Raw genomic sequence first — 21,213 nt, forward strand, 5'->3', positions numbered from 1 at the left:
GAGAGAGAGAGAGAGAGAGAGAGAGAGAGAGAGAGGGAGAGAGAGAGGGAGAGGGAGTGAAATTAGAGAGGTGGTAGAGGGGGAGGTATGCTGGTAAGTCATACCTAAGATAGGGTAATGATAAAGTTATAATGTTAAATGTCAAGTGTATATTCAATTAATGTATCTATTCTACTGATGTCCTCCCTCTTTTTCTCTTAATCTCACACCCCCTCTCCCTCTCACCTTTCTCTCCCACTACTCTACCATATTAAATTAATGTGTCTAATGTCTATTCTACTATAATGCTATCCCTCTTCTATTTTTCTCTCTCTCTCTCTTCCACTACTCTACCATACTTTAGTTCCGTCCTCTCACCATTGGTAGATCTCCCTGTGGTTACGTTGGTCTTAAGAATGCTGGTGCTACCTGTTACATGAATACAGTCCTGCAGCAGTTGTACATGCAGCCCGGGATAAGGGAGGCTATACTGGGAGTGGAGAGAGATGAAGAAGACTCAAGGTATAGTAATGTAGTATTATTTTTTAAATTTATTTTTTATTATAAAAAAAAACTTATAAAAGTACGCATAACACTTCGCTCTATATATGACAACATCCTCACAAGGACACACGTTTATTATTGTGTTTTGTTCTTGCTTGACGGATAAAATATTATTTTTTCCTGAAATGACAACCATATCATCTTCATCTTCTCCTGGTCTCCTCAAACTGGAGGAGGAAGTTGACCTCATGCACTGCTGGTTGCTATGGCTTAAATGTTAATATAATTCATTATTTCACTGTAATAATAGTCACAAGATTTTAAAATAGTATTACACTTACACTGTACTTCTATTTGGGGATTTTCCCCTAGATTTGGGGAATTTTTTGCTCCATCTAGGGACTAAAGGAGGATTTTTAAAAATTATATCAAAATTTGTCATTGACTTAAATTAATAATATTCATAGGAAAATATTCATAGTAAAATTAATTATATTCTTTGATAAGAAGAGGTGTGGTTATTATAGGAATATATATGGCAGATTTTAATTTTTGACTTGTTTAATAAATTTTGAGGACTTTATGTCATAACTTGTGGATTTTTATGGATTTGGGGGAAAAATTTTGCCTCAATTTTTAGGCAATTTCTAATTAATGCCCTGAACTTTCTTTCCCGTTCCTGGTCCGCGTCCTGCTCTCTCTCTTGATAGTTCTTTTGTTTCTCTGAAGAATTCCGTTTCTCTTGTTATTTTGAACTTTTCTTTTTCTTGAAATGGCAACCAAACCATCTTCATCTTCTTCTCCTGGTCTCCTCAAACTGGAGGAACAGCTCACCTGTCCTGTGTGTCTTGAATACTATACCAACCCTAAGATCCTACCCTGCCATCACTCATTCTGTGAGCACTGTCTGAAGGGATTAGCTCTGGATAAGAAGAATGAGACCTATTGCCTCTCTTGTCCCACTTGTCGTCATTGTACAGAGTTACCAAAAGAAGGAGTAGGAGCCTTTCCTGTAGCATTCCACCTCAACAACCTCAAAGAGATGCAAAGTTTACTAAACAAGGCAGCAGCAGTTCCTCAAGAGGTCACATGTAGTGATCATAGAAAGCCTTTGGAGCTATTCTGTGAAACATGTAATATAGTAATCTGTGTTACTTGTCAATTTCGTAATCATAAACATCATGAATATAACTTAATCACTGATTGTTATCCTAAGCACTGTCAAAAGTTAAGGGAATGCCTGTCACCAGTTGAGGGAAAGAAGAAAGCACTCAAGAAGGTCCTGTCTGCCCTATCAGAGAGAGAGGGTGAGATCAGAAAGAGAGGAGAAGGAGTTTTAAAAGAGATACATGAAATGCTAGAGAAAAAGATTGCTGTTCTTCGTGAGTCACAGAGGAAACTGACTGAGCAGGCAAAGAGGGTCACTGATGCTAAACTAAAGGTGTTGTCAGAGCAAATGAAATCAGCAGAAATTAGTTTGAGTCTTTTGAAGGATGTCCAGGATTGTGTGGAACAGAGTCTGAAGACAGGCAGTCCTCAACAAGTCCTGAGGTCTAAGAAACAGATGATGGAGCGTATGAGTGAAGTTACTTCAGGGATCAATGTGGAAGAGTTACATCCAAAGGAAAAAGCCGACTTTATATTGAGTAAAGATATCAAATCACTACATCACATTGGAGATATTGTGACCTACTCATCTACTGCACTACAGCAGTGTAGAGTGAAGAAAGTTGGTTGCTTTGAACGTCTGCCAAAAGAGAAGAAGGTTTCATTTTCACTATCAATGGAGGCACCAGATTCATCTATTTTGTGTGTTCCCGTCTCTTCTCTGAAGTGTAGTCTAGTACCAGTTGGTAAAGGTGATCAACCCGTTCACACTACAGTCACTACCACCAGCACTGATCCTGGAGTGTATAGGATACAGTGTAACCCTTCAACCAGTGGTACTCATACAGTAAAAGTACAAGTATATGATGTACACCTTGAGGATACCTCACTAGCCATCCCTTTCAATCCTTACCTTGATAGCATCCCTTCTCTATATATTCTAGAGCCTGTGTTTAACCGTCCCTGGGGAGTTGCTGTAAGTGATGATAATCAGCATGTTATAGTAACTGAGAATAATGGTAATGGTATAACAATACTGGATGGAGAACGAAAGAGAGTGAAATCATTTGGAGCAACAAGAAGAAATCGTAGTTTTCAGTTTTTTTATCCTAGTGGTGTAGCCTTTACATCAGACAACTTTATTCTTGTGACCGATGGTAATCACAGGCTTCAAAAAGTAAGAATGGCAGATGGAAAATCTATAGCGTCAGTTGGTAGAACTGGCAGTGAACCACTGCAATTTGCGTATCCTGCTGGTATAGTCATTTCTCCTATTACAGAACAGGTTTATATTGCTGATGCTGCTAACAATTGTGTAAAAGTCTTGAATCCTGATCTAACCTTCTCTCATTCATTTGGTAGTAAAGGATCAGCTAATGGACAGTTTCAATCTCCAATTGACATTGCTATTGACAGTCAAGGATTAGTGTATGTTACTGATAATGGTAATCATCGCATACAAAAGTTTTCTCCAGATGGACAGTTTCTGGGTCAGTTTGGTAATAGAATGTTTAGTTATTTTGGAAAGGTTAATGGTCCAGTAGGTATAACAATAGACACTGCAGGTACTGGTCTAGTGTATGTTAGTGAAGAGGGCAATCATCGTATATCAGTCTTCACTAGTGATGGTTCGTTTGTTAGGAGTTTTGGAAGTTTAGGCAGTGATATTGATCAGCTTAGTAGTCCTTGTGGATTAACTTTTGATAAAGATGGATTCTTGTATATTTGTGATTTTTGTAATTGCCGGGTTGTTGTTTATTAAATTTTTGCAATAATTATTTTGATATTGTGATTATTTGTAATAGATTATAATTTTAATTTTTAATAAATGTAATACTAAATTAGCTCAATAAGGCTCTTCCGATTAATGTCATATACGTAATGATTTTAAGCATAATGATTAAATTCACTAATCAAATTTTCAATCACTTGAACTGCCTAGTAAAATGATGTAATTTTGGAAATGTCGGCAGTTGGTTTTAATTTGTAATGCATTTGCTGCGTGGCCAAGATTTTTCAAATTTTGCATCTTCAAGAGCCATGAAAATACAATCTGGCCAAAAAGCAGAAAATTGTAAAATTGAAGTCATGAAATGGATTTTTGGGCCACAACTATATCATTAATAGCATACACGTACTAATAAATTTTTATTTTATGTATTATTATCGTTTTCCTTCTCCTCCACTTTGTTTTGCATTCCCATGCAAATTGTGTGTGGTACATATAAGGAAGTAAGAGTGAAGAGGGGGAGATTAAGCCATTAGTTAAGAGATCCATTAGGGCTACATATGTCATATGTAATACTTGGCATGGGAAATGTTATTGTATGCTATGATAACTTCCTTTAGTCTATAGTGGTAAACATGCTCTAAGACAACTCCTTGTTCCTTTTCGTTTGTCTCTTTTTTTATTTTCTTATGGTTCGTCCTTGCTCTATCTTCATTTACTATCTTCTACCTTTATCTCTCTTCATTTTTCATTCTTGTTTTATATACACAATTTTATTCTTTTCTTAAAATGGCAGCCAAACCATCTTAATCTTCTTCTCCTGGTCTCCTCAAACTGGAGGAACGGCTCACCTGTCCTGTGTGTCTTATCCACTATACCAACCCTAAGATCCTACCCTGCCATCACTCATTCTGTAAGCACTGTCTGGAGGGATTACCTCTGGATAAGAAGAATGAGACCTATTACCTCTCTTGTCCCACTTGTCGTCATTGTACAGAGTTACCAGAAGAAGGAGCAGGAGCCTTTCCTGTAGCATTCACTCTCAACAACCTCAAAGAGATGTACAGTCTAATGAAGAAGACAGTAGCAATTTTGCCTTATTCTCAAGAGGCCACATGTAGTGATCATGGAAAGCATTTGGAGATATTCTGTGAAACATGCAATACATTAATCTGTGTTAACTGCTCATATCGTGATCATAAACATCATGAATGTGAGTTGGTCACTGACAGTTATTCTAAACACAGAGAAGCACTGGAGAAATCTCTTAATCCAGTAAAAAGGAAAATTGAAGGACTCAAGAAGGTCCTGTCTGCTTTAGCAGAGAGAGAGGGCGAGATCAGAGAGAGAGGAGAAGGAGTCTTAGAAGAAATACAGGAAATGGTAGAGGAAATGATTTCTGTTCTTCGTGAGTCAGAGAGGAAACTGACTGAGCAGGCAAAGAGGGTCACTGATGATAAACTAAAGGTGCTGTCAGAACAAATAAAATCAGCAGAAAAGAGTTTAAGTGTTCTGGAGGATGTTGAGGATTATGTGGAACAGAGTCTGAAGACAGGCAGTCCTCAACAAGTCCTGAGGTCTAAGAAACAGATGATGGAGCGTATGAGTGAAGTTACTGCAGGGATCAATGTGGAGGAGTTACATCCAAAGGAAAAAGCCGACTTTGGATTGAGTAAAGATATCAAATTGCTAGATCACATTGGAGATATTGTGACCTCTACTGTACTACAGCAGTGTAGAGTGAAGAGAATTGCATGATGGCACTACACCTGCTGGCAAAGCAGTTTCATTTTCACTATCAATGGAGGCACCAGATTCATCTGTTTTGTGTGTTCCCCTCTCTTCTCTGAGGTGTAGTCTAGTACCAGTTGGTAAAGGTGATCAACCCATTCACACTACCCATATAGAAATTCCAAGGTTGTTACAACCAGGTCACAACCTTGCAAAGTTGTAGCAACCTAGTAACAACCTTGTACAAAAGTGATAAAGTTGTGAGCAACCTAATAACAACCTTGTACAAAAGTGATAAAGTTGTGAGCAACCTAATAACAACCTTGTATAAAAGTGATAAAGTTGTGAGCAACCTAGTAACAACCTTGTATAAAAGTGATAAAGTTGTGAGCAACCTAGTGACAACCTTGTACAAAAGTGATAAAGTTGTGAGCAACCTAATAACAACCTTGTATAAAAGTGATAAAGTTGTGAGCAACCTAGTAACAACCTTGTATAAAAGTGCTGAAGTTGTGACTAACATGTAAGAAGCAAAACGACCTTGTGACAAGGTTGTCCGAAGGTTGACAGGAAACTGAGGTTTCATTAAGTGCGCCCCACGATGATATGAAGCTATTGCTACCATATATAAAGGGACCATTGACCAGCACTTACACAAGTCAATAAAGATAACATTAATACACATCCACATCTTTATTTATACATTAGCTACATGTATCATAGATACATTACAAGTATCTAGAAATCATTTGAAACTACATGGGATTAAGAGGTTTAATAATTATTATATGCATGTTGATAGTCTTTCAAATTATATTTATTCTATTAAATTCATTGTACATTGTGAGAAGGTTGTGACAAGGTTGTCACAAGCCAAAAAACGTGCCAAATCCAAGGTTTTTACAAGGTTGTGACCAGGTAGTGACAACCTATTGACAACTAACTTGTTACAAGGTTGCCACAATCATGCTACAACCTTGGTTTTTCTATATGGGTACAGTCACTACCACCAGCACTGATCCTGGAGTGTATAGGATACAGTGTAACTCTTCAACCAGTGGTACTCATACAGTAAAAGTACAAGTATATGATGTACACCTTGAGGATACCTCACTAGCCATCCCCATCAATCCTTATCTTGATAACATCACTCCAGCACGTACTATAACTGAACTTTACTATCCCTGGGGAGTTGCTGTAACTGATGATAATCATGTTATAATAACTGAGACTAATGGTAACTGTGTAACAATACTGGATAGAGAAGGAAAGAAGGTGAAATCATTTGGAGGGGAAGGAGGAAGTTGTAATGTCAAACTTTCTTATCCTTGTGGTGTAGCCATTACTCCAGACAAATTCATTCTTGTATCTGATAGGCACAGGATCCAGAAGATAAGCATGGATGGATACCATAAAGCATCAGTTGGTGAGGAGGGCAGTGAACCACTACAATTCAACAATCCTTCTGGTATAACCATTTCTCCTATAACAGGACAGGTTTATATTGCTGATGTAAATAATCATTGTATACAAGTCTTGAATCCTGATCTAACCTTCTCTCATTCATTTGGTAGTAAAGGATCAGCTAATGGACAGTTTCAGTATCCACGTGACATTGCTATTGACAGTCAAGGATTAGTGTATGTTGCCGATAGTTATAATCATCGCATTCAAAAGTTCTCTCCAGATGGAAAGTTTGTGGGTCAGTTTGATAACAAAGGATTTGGTCCTGGACAGCTTAATATTCCAGTAGGTATAACAATAGACACTGCAGCTACTGGTCTAGTGTATGTTAGTGAATGGGGCAATAATTGTATATCAGTCTTCACTAGTGATGGTGCATTTTTTAGAAGTTTTGCAAGTAAAGGCAGTGATATTGATCAGTTTAATGGTCCTATTGAATTGGCATTTGATAAATATGGATTCTTGTGTGTTTGTGATTTTAATAATAGACGAGTTGTTGTTTATTAATTATTACAGTAAGTTTATTTAATACTGAACTAATTATTTGTCCCACAGTTTTTAGTTTTATCTTAGTTTTATCAATTTTTATTATTAATTCCTGATATTTAAGTACAGACTAATAGGAGGATGGTTAGTATAAGAAAGAAATTACTTATTGTTTATTGCTTACTTTTATTCTTTCGTATATGCAATAATTTTTGTGGTGTGTTCATTTTTGTTATTTTTGTGCTCACCTTAAATCCACATAATTTAACCCACCCTCCAATGTCATTCTATTGCATATAGGCTATGGCCAGAGTAATGGAATGAGCTTACATATTTTTGGATGGTATTACACTAAAGCTTTGTTTCCATAGCCCCTACTACAGCCTTACAACACTGTCAATGCAACAATCATGGGAGATAGAAATCAGGTCTATCTCTACAACAGTTGTATGCTAACCACAGAATCCGTACAACATGCAGTCACACTATATAGAAACCTTGCAGGCTTTACACTGTACAAGATCAACTTCCTTTTCTTTGCTGGGTTTCATCTCCTGGTCTCATTCTTTAGTTCTTTTGTTTCTCTGAAGAATTCTGTTTCTCTCGTTATTTTTAACTTTCCTTTTATTGCATAAATGGCAACCAAACCATCTTCATCTTCTTTTCCTGGTCTCCTCAAATGGGAGGAGGAAATTTGACCCTCACTGCTGGTTGCTATTGCTTAAAATGTTAATATAATTCATTGCTTCACTGTAATAATATACTGTAAGTCACAAGATCTTTTATTATTGTTACACTATAAGAGACTCGCCTTTTTTTGCCCTTCTTCTGTTGTGGTAATCTCTCTCTATTTACTTTTTAAAAGTTTCTGAAGATTTTCATTTATCTCATTATTTTAAACTTTTTTTTTTAAATGGCAGCCAAACCATCTTCATCTCCTTCTCCTGGTCTCCTCAAACTGGAGGAACAGCTCACCTGTCCTGTGTGTCGTAAACACTATACCAACCCTAAGATCCTACCCTGCCATCACTCATTCTGTGAGCACTGTCTGGAGGGATTACCTCTGGATAAGAAGAATGAGACCTATTACCTCTCTTGTCCCACTTGTCATCATTGTACAGAGTTACCAGAAGATGGAGCAGGAGCCTTTCCTGTAGCATTCCACCTCAAAAACCTCAAAGAGATACACAGTACGATGGAAAAGACAGCAGTTTTGCCAAATCCTCAAGAGGGCACATGTAGTGATCATGAAAATCCTTTAGAGCTATTTTGTGAAACTTGTAATGAAGTAATCTGTGAAACCTGCTCATTTCGGGATCACGAAAATCATGAACATAACTTACTCACTGACTGTTATACTAATCACTCTGAAAAGTTAAGAGAATGTCTATCATCAGTTGAGGGAAAGAAGGAAGCACTCAAGAAGGTCCTGTCTGCTCTAGTAAAGAGAGAGGGTAAAATCAGAAAGAGAGGAGAAAGAGTTTTAAAAGAAATACATGAAATGGTTGAGGAAATGATGAATGCTCTTCGTGAGTCAGAGAGGAAACTGACTGAGCAGGCAAAGAGGGTCACTGATGATAAACTAAAGGTGCTGTCAGAGCAAATGAAATCAGCAGAAATGAGTTTGAGTGTTCTGGAGGATGTTGAGGATTATGTGGAACAGAGTCTGAAGACAGGCAGTCCTCAACAAGTCCTGAGGTCTAAGAAACAGATGATGGAGCGTATGAGTGAAGTTACTGCAGGGATCAATGTGGAGGAGTTACATCCAAAGGAAAAAGCCAACTTTGTATTGAGTAAAGATTTCAAATCGCTACATCAGATTGGAGATATTGTGACCTACTCATCTACTGCACTACAGCAGTGTAGAGTGAAGAAAGTTGGTTGCTTTGAACGTCTACCAAAAGAGAAAAAAGTTTCATTTTCACTATCAATGGAGGCACCTGATTCATCTGTTTTGTGTGTTCCCCTCTCTTCTCTGAGGTGTAGTCTAGTACCAGTTGGTAAAGGTGATCAACCCATTGACACTACAGTCACTACCACCAGCACTGATCCTGGAGTGTATAGGATACAGTGTAACCCTTCAACCAGTGGTACTCATACAGTAAAAGTACAAGTATATGATGTACACCTTGAGGATACCTCACTAGTCATCCCTTTCAATCCTTACCTTGATAACATCACTCCAGTACGTACTATAACTGAGCTTAAGGGTCCCTGGGGAGTTGCTGTAACTGATGATAATCATATTTTAATAACTGATTTTAGTGGTCACTGTGTAACAATACTGGATAGAGAAGGAAAGAAAGTGAAATCATTAGGAGGGAAAGGAGGAAGTGGTAATGTCAAATTTGTTAATCCTCGTGGTGTAGCCATTACTCCAGACAAATCCATTCTTGTGTCTGATAGGCACAGGATCCAGAAGATAAGCATGGATGGATACCTTATAGCATCAGTTGGTAAGGAGGGCAGTGGACCACTACAATTTAAGCTTCCTTGTGGTATAGCCATTTCTCCTATAACAGGAAAGGTTTATATTGCTGATAGGGATAATCATCGTATACAAGTCTTGAAACCTTATCTAACCTTCTCTCATTCATTTGGTAGTGAAGGATCAGCTAATGGACAGTTCCAGTCTCCACGTGATATTGCTATTGACAGTCAAGGATTAGTGTATGTTACTGATACTTATAATCATCGCATTCAGAAGTTCTCTGCAGATGGAAAGTTTGTGGGTCACTTTAGTCATAAAAAGTTTGTTTCTTGGACAGCTTAAAGAGCCACATGGTATAACAATAGACACTGCAGCTACTGGTCTAGTGTATGTTAGTGATAATGGCAATCATCGTATATCAGTCTTCACTAGTGATGGTGTGTTTGTTAGGAAGTTTGGAAGTAAAGGCAGTAATATTGATCAGTTTCATGACCTTAGTGGATTAGCATTTGATAAAGATGGATTTTTGTTCGTTTGTGATTTTTGTAATTCCCGGCTAGTTGTTTATTAATATTTTGGTTAATAGTATTACATGCTACACGTTATTTTTTGAATTTAGCTTTAAATAAAACATGGTGTAAAATTTGCTCTGGCAATATCTCTCCTACAGAAATTATTAGTCATTTAACAATGTAAATTGTATTAAACTTTTTTCTATTACATATTGAAATTTAGTACCTGAAGCAGGTGTCATTTATATAGCAATGATCTGATTTAAGCCAATTCTATACCACAGTATTTATACTGTTAATCAATATCAGAAAAGAATGTAATTTTTGTCACAGTCACACGTCATTATGAAAAGACGAATGAAACCTACCAGTAGCTTGATTCTACTGCATGTCTATTCACTCTTGCCAAATGACTTAAGGTGGATTCTCAATATGATGTATGTGCATCTGTCACGACTGAAAGTGCTGTATAAACCAATGGGAACATGCGTCAATGCGTCAGATTAGAAAACATTTCTATTCTGACGCATTGACGCATACTCCCATTAGTTTATACAGCACTTCCGGTCATGACGCTAGCGCATGACAAGCAATGCGTCATATTGAGAACCCACCTTTACTAAGAAACCCATAACAATGATTGTGGATTTGTGCTATTTATAAATGCTAATGTAATTCATTGTTACACTGTAAGTCACAAGATCTTTGAATATTATTGCACTATTAAAGACTGATATCCTTTTTTCCACCCTCTTTTATTGGCTTTAGCCTGATGATCCCTCCCTTTAGTTCATTTGTTTCAACCTTCCTTTTTGCATAAATGGCAACCAAACCATCTTCATCTACTCCTGGTCTCCTCAAACTGGAGGAACAGCTCACCTGTCCTGTGTGTCTTGACCGCTATACCAACCCTAAGATCCTACCCTGCCATCACTCATTATGTGAGCACTGTCTGGAGGGATTAGTTCTGGATAAGAAGAATGAGACCTATTACCTCTCTTGTCCCACTTGCCGTCATCGTACAGAATTACCAGAAGAAGGAGTAGGAGCCTTTCCTGTAGCATTCCACCTCAATGACCTCAAAGAGATGCTAAGTTTACTGAAGAAGACTGATTGTACTGATCATAAAAAGCCTATGAAGCTATTCTGTGAAACTTGTGATACACTAATCTGTGTTACTTGTCGCTATCGTTATCACAAAAATCATGAATGTGACTTGATCACTGACAGTTTTACTAAACACTGTCAAAAGATAAGAGAATGTCTACCACCAGTTGAGGGAAAGAAGGAAGCACTCAAGAAGGTCCTGTCTGCTCTAGCAGAGAGAGAGGGTGAGATCAGAGAGAAAGGAGAAGGAGTCTTAGAAGAAATACATGAAATGGTAGAGGAAATGATTGCTGTTCTTCGTGAGTCAGAGAGGAAACTGACTGAGCAGGCAAAGAGGGTCACTGATGATAAACTAAAGGTGCTGTCAGAGCAAATGAAATCAGCAGAAATAAGTTTGAGTGTTCTGGAGGATGTTGAGGATTATGTGGAACAGAGTCTGAAGACAGGCAGTCCTCAACAAGTCCTGAGAACTAAGAACCAGATTATGGAGCATATGAGTGAAGTTACTGCAGGGATCAATGTGGAGGAGTTACATCCAAAGGAAAAAGCCGACTTTGTATTGAGTAAAGATATCAAATTGCTTTATCACATTGGAGATATTGTGACCTACTCATCTACTGCACTACAGCAGTGTAGAGTGAAGAAGATTGATCGTATTACACCTTCTGGTGAAGCAGTTTCGTTTTCACTATCAATGGAGGCACCAGATTCATCTCTTTTGTGTGTTCCCCTCTCTTCTCTGAGATGTAGTCTAGTACCAGTTGGTAAAGGTGATGAACCCATTGACACTACAGTGACTACCACCAGCACTGATCCTGGAGTGTATAGGATACAGTGTAAACCTTCAACACGTGATACTCATACATTAAAAGTACAAGTATATGATGTACACCTTGAGGATACCTCACTAGTTATCCCTTTCAATCCTTACCTTGGTAACATCACTCCAGTACGTACTATACCTGGGCTCAATTGTCCCTGGGGAGCTGCTGTAAGTGATGATAATTATTTTATAATAACTGAATATTTGGGCAACTGTGTAACAATACTGGATAGAGAAAGAAAGAAAGTGATATCATTAGGAGGGGAAGGAGGAAGTGGTAATGTCAAGTTTTTTTCTCCTCGTGGTGTAGCCATTACTCCAGACAAATTCATTCTTGTGTCTGATAATCACAAGATCCAAAAGATAAGCATGGATGGATACCTTATAGCATCAGTTGGTGAGTTTGGCAGAGGACCACTACAATTCAACATTCCTTCTGGTATAGCCATTTCTCCTATAACAGGACAGGTTTATATTGCTGATAGGGATAATCATCGTATACAAGTCTTGAATCCTGATCTAACCTTCTCTCATTCATTTGGTAGTGAAGGATCAGCTAATGGACAGTTTCAGTATCCAACTGACATTGCTATTGACAGTCAAGGATTAGTGTATGTTACTGATAGTGAAAATCATCGCATTCAGAAGTTCACTTTAAATGGAAACTTAATGGTTCAGTTTGGTACTTATGGATCTGGTCCTGGAGAGCTTAAGTATCCAGTAGGTATAACAATAGACACTGCAGGTACTGGTCTAGTGTATGTTAGTGAAGATGGGGCGCATTGTGTATCAGTCTTCACTAGTGATGGTGTGTTTGTTAGTTGGTTTGATTGTAGCCAATATTCGATAAGAGATGAAAGTTTGAATGCTTTTAACCGTCCTTATGGATTAGCCTTTAATAATGGATTTTTGTATGTTTGTGATCTTAGTAATTGCTGTCTTGTCGGTTTTTAATACTTCATTTTTATGAATTGTTTTTTATTTTATGATTGTTTTTACCACTTTGTATCCATATTAACCTGGCATTTGTATCTTAAAAGTGCAAGACTTTGTCTGATTTAAATGCTGTAACTACATAAAACTCAACATTCCCTATTCAACTTTGTTGAAAGCACCTTTGTGTTTAATGGCAACTCTGTTGCCTGAAATAGAACCAAGTTTTGTTTCAGGCAAAAGAGTTTACAGCACATCAAAGCAACCACAAAGTTGCTTTCATACATGTTTAGTAGATGGTGGACTTAAAGAACAAGTTGGTTGCTAATTGCTATTTTTAAAATACAATAATGTGTATAGAAGAAATGTAAGTACGACATACATGTACTTACATGTATATGATCTTAGGAACGACCTAGGGCTTTTTCCCCCATTATGTCAGCTAAAATTCTGGAATGATTAGACCAACAAAGTAGTTGGTTTCAATTTTTATAATCTTTTAATTGATGTACGTGTCATTATCTTTCTCTCTCTTGCAGTATCCTACCTTTATCTCCATTTTTTGTTCTTGTTTTACGTACACAATTTTATTCTTTTCTTGAAATGGTAACCAAACCATCTTCATCATCTTCTCCTGGTCTCCTCAAACTGGAGGAACTTTGACCTTACTGCTGGTTGTTATGGCTTTAGAATGTTAATAACTTCACTGTAATAATAGTCACAATTATTAAACTTAAGTTACACTGTACAAGATCAACTTCCTTTTCTTGCCCTCTTTGCTTGGCTGGTTTCACTCTATAGTTCTTTTGTTTCTCTGAAGAATTCTGTTTCTCTTTTTATTTTGAACTGTCCTTTTTTGTATAAATGGCAACCAAACCATCTTCATCTTCTTCTCCTGGTCTCCTCAAACTGGAAGAACAGCTCACCTGTCCTGTGTGTCTTGACCACTATACCAACCCTAAGATCCTACCCTGCCATCACTCATTCTGTCAACAGTGTCTGGAGGGATTAGCTCTGAATAAGAAGAATAAGATCTATTGCCTCTCTTGTCCCACTTGTCGTCATTGTACAGAGTTACCAGAAGAAGGAGCAGGAGCCTTTCCTGTAGCATTCCACCTTAACAACCTCAAAGAGATGTACCATTTAATGGAAAAGACATCAGTTTTTTCAAATCCTCAAGAACCTGGCACATGTAGTGATCATGGAAAGCCTTTAGAGCTATTCTGTGAAACATGTAATACAGTAATCTGTGTTAGCTGCTCAGTTCGTAATCACAAAAGTCATGAATATGACTTAATCACTGACAGCTATACTAAGCACTGTAAAAAGTTAAGAGAATGTCTATCACCAGTTGAGGGAAAGAAGGAAGCACTCAAGAAGGTCTTGTCTGCTCTAGGAGAGAGAGAGGGTGAGATCAGAGAGAGAGGAGAAAGAGTCTTTGAAGAAATACATGAAATGGTAGAGGAAATGATGAATGTTCTTTGTCAGTCTGAGAGGAAACTGACTGAGCAGGCAAAGAGGGTCACTGATGCTAAACTAAAGGTGCTGTCAGAGCAAATGAAATCAGTAGAAAAGAGTTTGAGTGTTCTGGAGGATGTTGAGGATTATGTGGAACAGAGTCTGAAGACAGGCAGTCCTCAACAAGTCCTGAGGTCTAAGAAACAGATGATGGAGCATATGAGTAAAGTTACTGCAGGGATCAATGTGGAGGAGCTACATCCAAAGGAAAAAGCCGACTTTGGATTGAGTAAAGATATCAAATCGCTACATCATATTGGAGATATTATCATACCATCACAATATAGAGTAAAGAAGATTGATTGTATTACACCTGCTGTTAAAACAGTTTCGTTTTCACTATCAATGGAGGCACCAGATTCATCTGTTTTGTGTGTTCCCCTCTCTTCTCTGAGGTGTAGTCTAGTACCAGTTGGTAAAGGTGATCAACCCATTCACACTACAGTCACTACCACCAGCACTGATCCTGGAGTGTATAGGATACAGTGTAACCCTTCAACACGTGGTACTCATACAGTAAAAGTACAAGTATATGATGTACACCTTGAGGATACCTCACTAGTCATCCCTTTCAATCCTTACCTTGATAACATCACTCCAGTACGTACTATAACTGAGCTTAAGTGTCCCTGGGGAGTGGCTATAAGTGAGGATAATCATGTTATAGTAACTGATTTTAATGGTAACTGTGTAACAATACTGGATAGAGAAGAAAAGAAAGTGAAATCATTAGGAGGGAAAGGAGGAAGTGGTAATGTCAAGTTTTCTAATCCTCGTGGTGTAGCCATTACTCCAGACAAATTCATTCTTGTATCTGATAATCACAGGATCCAGAAGATAAGCATGGATGGATACCTTATAGCATCATTTGGTAAGGAGGGCAGTGGACCACTACAATTCATTCGTCCTTTTGGTATAGCCATTTCTCCTATAACAGGACAGGTTTATATTGCTGATAATGGTAATCATCGTATACAAGTCTTAAATCCTGATCTAACCTTCTCTCATTCATTTGGTAGTAAAGGATCAGCTAATGGACAGTTTAAGCATCCAAATGGCATTGTTATTGACAGTCAAGGATTAGTGTATGTTACTGATAGTCACAATCATCGCATTCAGAAGTTCTCTCCAGATGGAAAGTTTACGGGTCAGTTTGGTACTTATGGATCTAGTCCTGGACAGCTTAGTATCCCAGTAGGTATAACAATAGACACTGCAGCTACTGGTCTAGTGTATGTTAGTGAGAATGGCAATCATCGTATATCAGTCTTCACTAGTGATGGTGTGTTTGTTAGGAAGTTTGGAAGGAAAGGCAATAATATTGATCAGTTTCATACCCCTATTGGAATAACATTTAATAAAGATGGATTTTTGTATGTTTGTGATTTTAGTAATAAGCGACTTGTTGTTTATTAATTATTAATACTAAACTAATTATGTATCTAGTTTTATTTGTATTAATTTTTATTATTATTGATATTCCTGATTTTTGTGGTGTGTTAATTTTTGTATTTTTGTGCTCACCTTAAATCCACATAATTTAAACCACCCTCTAATCCCATTCTATTGTATATAGACTATGGCCAGAACATGAAAATTAGCTCACACAAATTTTGAGCACTTTCTTTAAAAAAATGAAATTGAAACTGGAACTGTATAAAATGTTTTTAGTTGGACATTTACATAGTTTACATAACATAACTGTAAATCATAACATCTATACAGTATTTCTTTATATACAGTATCCTACCTTGATATGTACACATATCTAATTAAACCTCTCTCTTTCTTTCTCTTTCTCCTCTCTCTCCCTCCCTCCCTCCCCCCCCCCCTCTCTCTCTCTCTCTTACAGTATCCTACCTGATGTCCAGTGCATCTTTGGTCATCTCCTTGAGAGTAATCTGCAATACTATACTCCTGACCTCTTCTGGAAGAACTTTAGACTAGAGGGTCAACCCGTCAACGTATTAGAACACCAGGTACCTCACAAAATCGCACCCTATTTGACCACACCTACTTTTTAGGATGCCTCTGAGTTTTTCTCAAGCTTGACTGATCAGATAGACGAGACTCTTAAAGTGGGTGTGGCTAGTTATTAAAAGTAATTAATAATTTTGTTATTAGAAAAGAGGACACAGTAAAGTGTTTGAGGAGAGATTTGGTGGACAGTTTCTGGACCAAATCATATGTCACGGCTGTGAACACAGGTGCTAACTTATTGTCCACCATTTTACATGTACATGTACAATATACATGTATTACTTGTACATGTAATGTACATGTAGATATGTGCATGTAAATAATAATGTATGCATATGTACATGTACATGTACTTATGAATGAATTTTGTCATTACTTTGTTCTATTTATTTCTTACTCGTTCTTAATTCTTTATCTTCCTTTCTCTCCTCTCTCTCTCTCTCTCTCTCTCTCTCTCTCTCTCTCTCTCTCTCTCTCTCTCTCTCTCTCTCTCTCTCTCTCTCTCTCTCTCCCCTCTTTCTCTCCTCTTTTTACTCCTCTCTCTCTCTCCTCCTCTAAAGGTTTGAGAAGCAGCAAGGTTTCACGTCCCTCCAGCTCTCAGTGGTTCAGTCTAAGAGTCTCACTGAGAGTCTCCAGGAGTTTGTGCGAGGTGACATGCTAGAGGGAGACAACAGATACCTCTGTGGAGAGTGCCAAGAGAAGGTATGTAATTCAAATATCAAAATAATGTTATTAATAATAATTTTGTCTTTTTAACCCTTTACTCAGTAAGCATCTGCCTATATTAAAAAAATTAAATTGTCATCAATTTTTTTGTTTTATTCTTCACATGCTTATACTGACATTCGTAACTGTTAAAATTGCTAATACATGTATAAGACCCACCAATTACAAATTTTAAACAAATCTTCTTATTTAACGACTTCCAAATGAGCCAATTTTCCGGCTGTAAAACTTATTTATAACACTTAATATTTTTTTGATATGACTGTGAAACTTAATTATAGTACTTACATGTACATGTATACATGTATATCTTTTTAATTAAATGATTGTTTTTTTTTCTATTTTTAGAGGGACACTTTAAAGCGTACCTGCATCAAGACTCCTCCCCCTACCCTGGTAGTACACCTCAAGAGGTTTGACTATGATTGGGAGACTAACAGAGAAATTAAATTTAATAATTACTTTGAGGTAATTAATTATAATAATAATTAATTAATAATAATAATAATGATTAATTATAGGTAATAATTATCCACTCTTGAGTACATGTAAGCGCATGAGCATGCATATAAACTTGACTTTAAACCCCCCCCCACCCCCCACTAATTTTTGTGAATTTTGAGCTGATTCTGATTATAAAGGTGACCATCCTGTACTATACCGTATAGACGGAAAATTTTGCGGGAATTTAATTTTGTGCTTTGCGTTTTAAAAATAAATGCATAATTAAAAACCATAAAATTAAAATCACGTAGGCTCGATGGGCGTGTATCTTTAGCATTGTGTACGTACGTATGTACACGTGTGGGCGTGGTCAAGACGACGTGGCCAAATCGCATAATTTTAATTTGAAAAATTAAAAAACATTCAAATTTTATTGAAAACGCAAAATTAAATTGCCGCAAAATTTTCCGTCTATACGATACATTGGTTCTGAAGCATCCTACATTTTCTGATACATTTTGTCCTTATGGCTATGTCAGTAATAAATTATGCATGTATTATTATTATTATGCTATGTAGTGGTATGAATATCATTATAGTCCGACCCACGATAGCCTTGTAACGTTTTTTGCATTTATAAAGAGATCAAGTAAAGCACAGCTCTATATCTGAAACTTGCCTAGTTAAAATTTTTGAATGGGCAATTCACTGCAATTGCCCTGCTCTAATAGAATCATAAATTTATTGATAAACTACTATAGCAGTGTTGATTTCTAAAAAATGCCCAGTTTTTGTAACCCAAGGATTTTTTTTTCAAAATTGGCTCCATGATCATTCCAAATTTTTATTACTTCTTGTACATATTGATGTAAAAGTCTGAGCCAATTCTGATTCATTGTGTACATGTACATGTATGCATTAATTATCGTAGAAATTGAATATCTAACTGCTTTTATTTTTATTATTCTTTTTAAATTTTTATGCGTTTTTACTTTTACGGTTTACATTACAGACAGTCTGAGGTTACAAACCTCAGTAGCCACTAACAAGTAATGAATGTCATTATAGTCCGACCCACGATAGCCTTGTAACGTTTTATGCCTTTATAAAGAGACCAAGAGAGCATTGGAGTGTTACTGTAGTTAGAGGTTTTAAAAAAATTTTTGAATGGGCAATTCACTGCAATTGCCCTGCTTTAATAAAGAAATATTGAATTTATTATTGATTGATTAATAACTTAATACTATGGCAGGAATAATCAATCATGTTGATATCTAAAAAATACCCTGTCATGTGGCTAGCCCATGCTTTTTTCTAAAATTGGCTATGTAATCACGACCGATTTTTATTTCTTTTTTCACATATTGATGTAAACAGTTTGAGCCCATCCTGATTCATAATCATGTGTCTTATTAGTAGTTATAATAATAAGTTGAAGTACATGTGGATTCCAACAACGTGTTACAAGCCTCAGTAACAAGTAATGAATATCATTATGGTCCGACCCACGATAGCCTTGTAACGTTTTATGCATTTATAAAGAGATCAAGTAAAGGGCATCTGTGTATCAATTTTTTTGTCTTGCGATGCTAAGTTAAAATTTTTGAATGGGCAATTCACTGCAATTGCCCTGCCCTAATGAACCCTGTTTTGTAACGAAAGGATTTTTTCAGAATTTGCTCTGAGATCATCCTCAGTTTTATTACTTTTTTGTAAAAGTTTGAGCAATTCTGATTCATAATCATGCATCATGTACTTTACATGTATACATTAATTATTATAGAAATAGAATAGCTCATTACCTTTATTATTATTATTATTTGTTCTAAATTTTTTTTACACTTTTTTAATTTTACAGTTTACATGTAAGGCGTACTAACTTCATTTACAAATTTATAACTAACAAACGAATTAACTCATTTTTAATTTTACTTTTTCTCTTTTATCGTCAAATTAAAATCACCTAAAAAATATTCCACGCTAATTATAATATATATCTTTCTCTTTCAGTTCCCTAAGACGCTAGACCTGGAGCCATACACAGCTGAAGGTATTACGAGCCGTGAGAAAGGCCTAGGCCCCTCCTCTCCATTAATATATAACCTGACTGGGATAATAGTACACCAGGGACAAGCTTCAGCTGGTCACTATTACGCATTCATTAAAACAAAGGGGTGAGTAAAGGGTTAAATATACCTTGTGTCTTAATAAAATATGACATTTATGTAGCATAATAAAGTACTGCCAAGCTATTGTATTCTTATGACTTTACATGGGTAATTTATTTCACTTGAAATTTTTATTATAGGAAAAATACTTTTATGAAAGCCACACCCTCGTTACACAAAGCCACGCCCACAATACCGGAGGAGGAAGAGATGGAGACTATACAGACACACCCACTCCAGGAGGAGGAGAAGGAGGAGGAGCAATGGCTCAAGTTTAATGATACTTTAGTGGAGCGATTCATCATTGATGAGTTCACACTGGAGACTGAGTGTTTTGGAGGCAGTGTTAGGAGCAACTCCTCTGATCCAGGTTAGAATATTACTGTAATTTAATATTTGTATTGGTTTTTGTTGGGTTTTCTGATATATGTTGATGTACTTATGCTGTGTAGAAAGTTTGAGTTGATTCCAACTTAAATTTTTCAAGTTACAGCCATTTTAAAAAATCGGCCAATTTCTGAAAAATTCCCTGTACTATAGCCCATGGTTTTTTCCAAAAAATGGCTAAAAAATGACCCCCAATTTTTATTACATTTTCTGATACATATTGATGTACTTATGCTGTGTAGAAAGTTTGAGTTGATTCCAACTTAAATTTTTCAAGTTACAGCCATTTTAAAAAATCGGCCAATTTCTGAAAAATTCCCTGTACTATAGCCCATGGTTTTTTCCAAAAAATGGCTAAAAAATGACCCCCAATTTTTATTACATTTTCTGATACATATTGATGTACTTATGCTGTGTAGAAAGTTTGAGTTGATTCCAACTTAAATTTTTCAAGTTACAGCCATTTTAAATATTGGCCGATTTCTGAAAAATTCCCTGTACTTATAGCCCATGTGTTATTCTCCTTATTTTTATTCAGTTCACACGTCCCATCCAGAGAGTAGAGTGAGGCACTGGAATGCTTACATGTTGTTTTATGAGGCAGCGAATGAAATCAAGAAAACACAAGACACTCGTAAAGAACAGGACAGGTAAACTTACATGTATATCTACATTCACACTAGCATGTACCGTATTTACTCGATTAAACGCCCAAGCGTTTATTTCTTAACAGGAAAAAAATCAGGTAAAAAAACAAAAAAGCCTCTAGAGGATTTGAACCCACAACCTTCAAACATTCCAAACTGTACTCCAATAGTTAGACTATCTGGCACAATCTCAATATTAAGAGACATATACTGGGTAAAATATGCGTATCTATAGTTAGAAAATATTTGTCATGGGCGTTTATTTAAGCAGGGCGTTTGTTCAAGCAAATACAGTAATTTTACAGTAGTATAAGCAAAAATTTAATCAATTTATTGTCTTTTACACACTTCCTCATGTCATTAATTTGTGTATTGTTATTAATACTTTATTTATTATTTATTTTCATTAGTCCAGTGACTGTTGTACCAACAATGTCCAGTGAAGATAATTTGAGTCAGTTACAAGAGCTGGTCACAAAAGGAGAGAAAAGAGGAGTTTTTAATGATAACATACCCCTCACCATACAGAGAAGTGTA

The 21,213-nt window shown here is 36.6% G+C and overlaps 1 protein-coding gene across 1 annotated transcript in view; it reads left to right on the forward strand.

Annotated features, from left to right (window-relative positions):
- LOC109585918 (ubiquitin carboxyl-terminal hydrolase 24-like) overlaps positions 1-21,213 on the forward strand; it is a 52,188-nt gene that overhangs the window by 26,261 nt on the left and 4,714 nt on the right. Inside the window, exons 31-40 of the mRNA XM_020002064.1 lie at positions 344-501; positions 16,177-16,303; positions 16,349-16,402; positions 16,449-16,531; positions 16,865-17,006; positions 17,379-17,498; positions 19,485-19,648; positions 19,783-20,012; positions 20,568-20,679; positions 21,087-21,210. Of these exons, the coding sequence (XP_019857623.1) occupies positions 344-501; positions 16,177-16,303; positions 16,349-16,402; positions 16,449-16,531; positions 16,865-17,006; positions 17,379-17,498; positions 19,485-19,648; positions 19,783-20,012; positions 20,568-20,679; positions 21,087-21,210 (1,314 nt within the window). The remainder of the gene's footprint in view (positions 1-343; positions 502-16,176; positions 16,304-16,348; positions 16,403-16,448; positions 16,532-16,864; positions 17,007-17,378; positions 17,499-19,484; positions 19,649-19,782; positions 20,013-20,567; positions 20,680-21,086; positions 21,211-21,213) is intronic.

The sequence above is a fragment of the Amphimedon queenslandica genome, unplaced genomic scaffold (assembly GCF_000090795.2).
Source record: "Amphimedon queenslandica unplaced genomic scaffold, v1.1 AMPQUscaffold_12984, whole genome shotgun sequence".
Taxonomy (NCBI): domain Eukaryota; kingdom Metazoa; phylum Porifera; class Demospongiae; order Haplosclerida; family Niphatidae; genus Amphimedon; species Amphimedon queenslandica.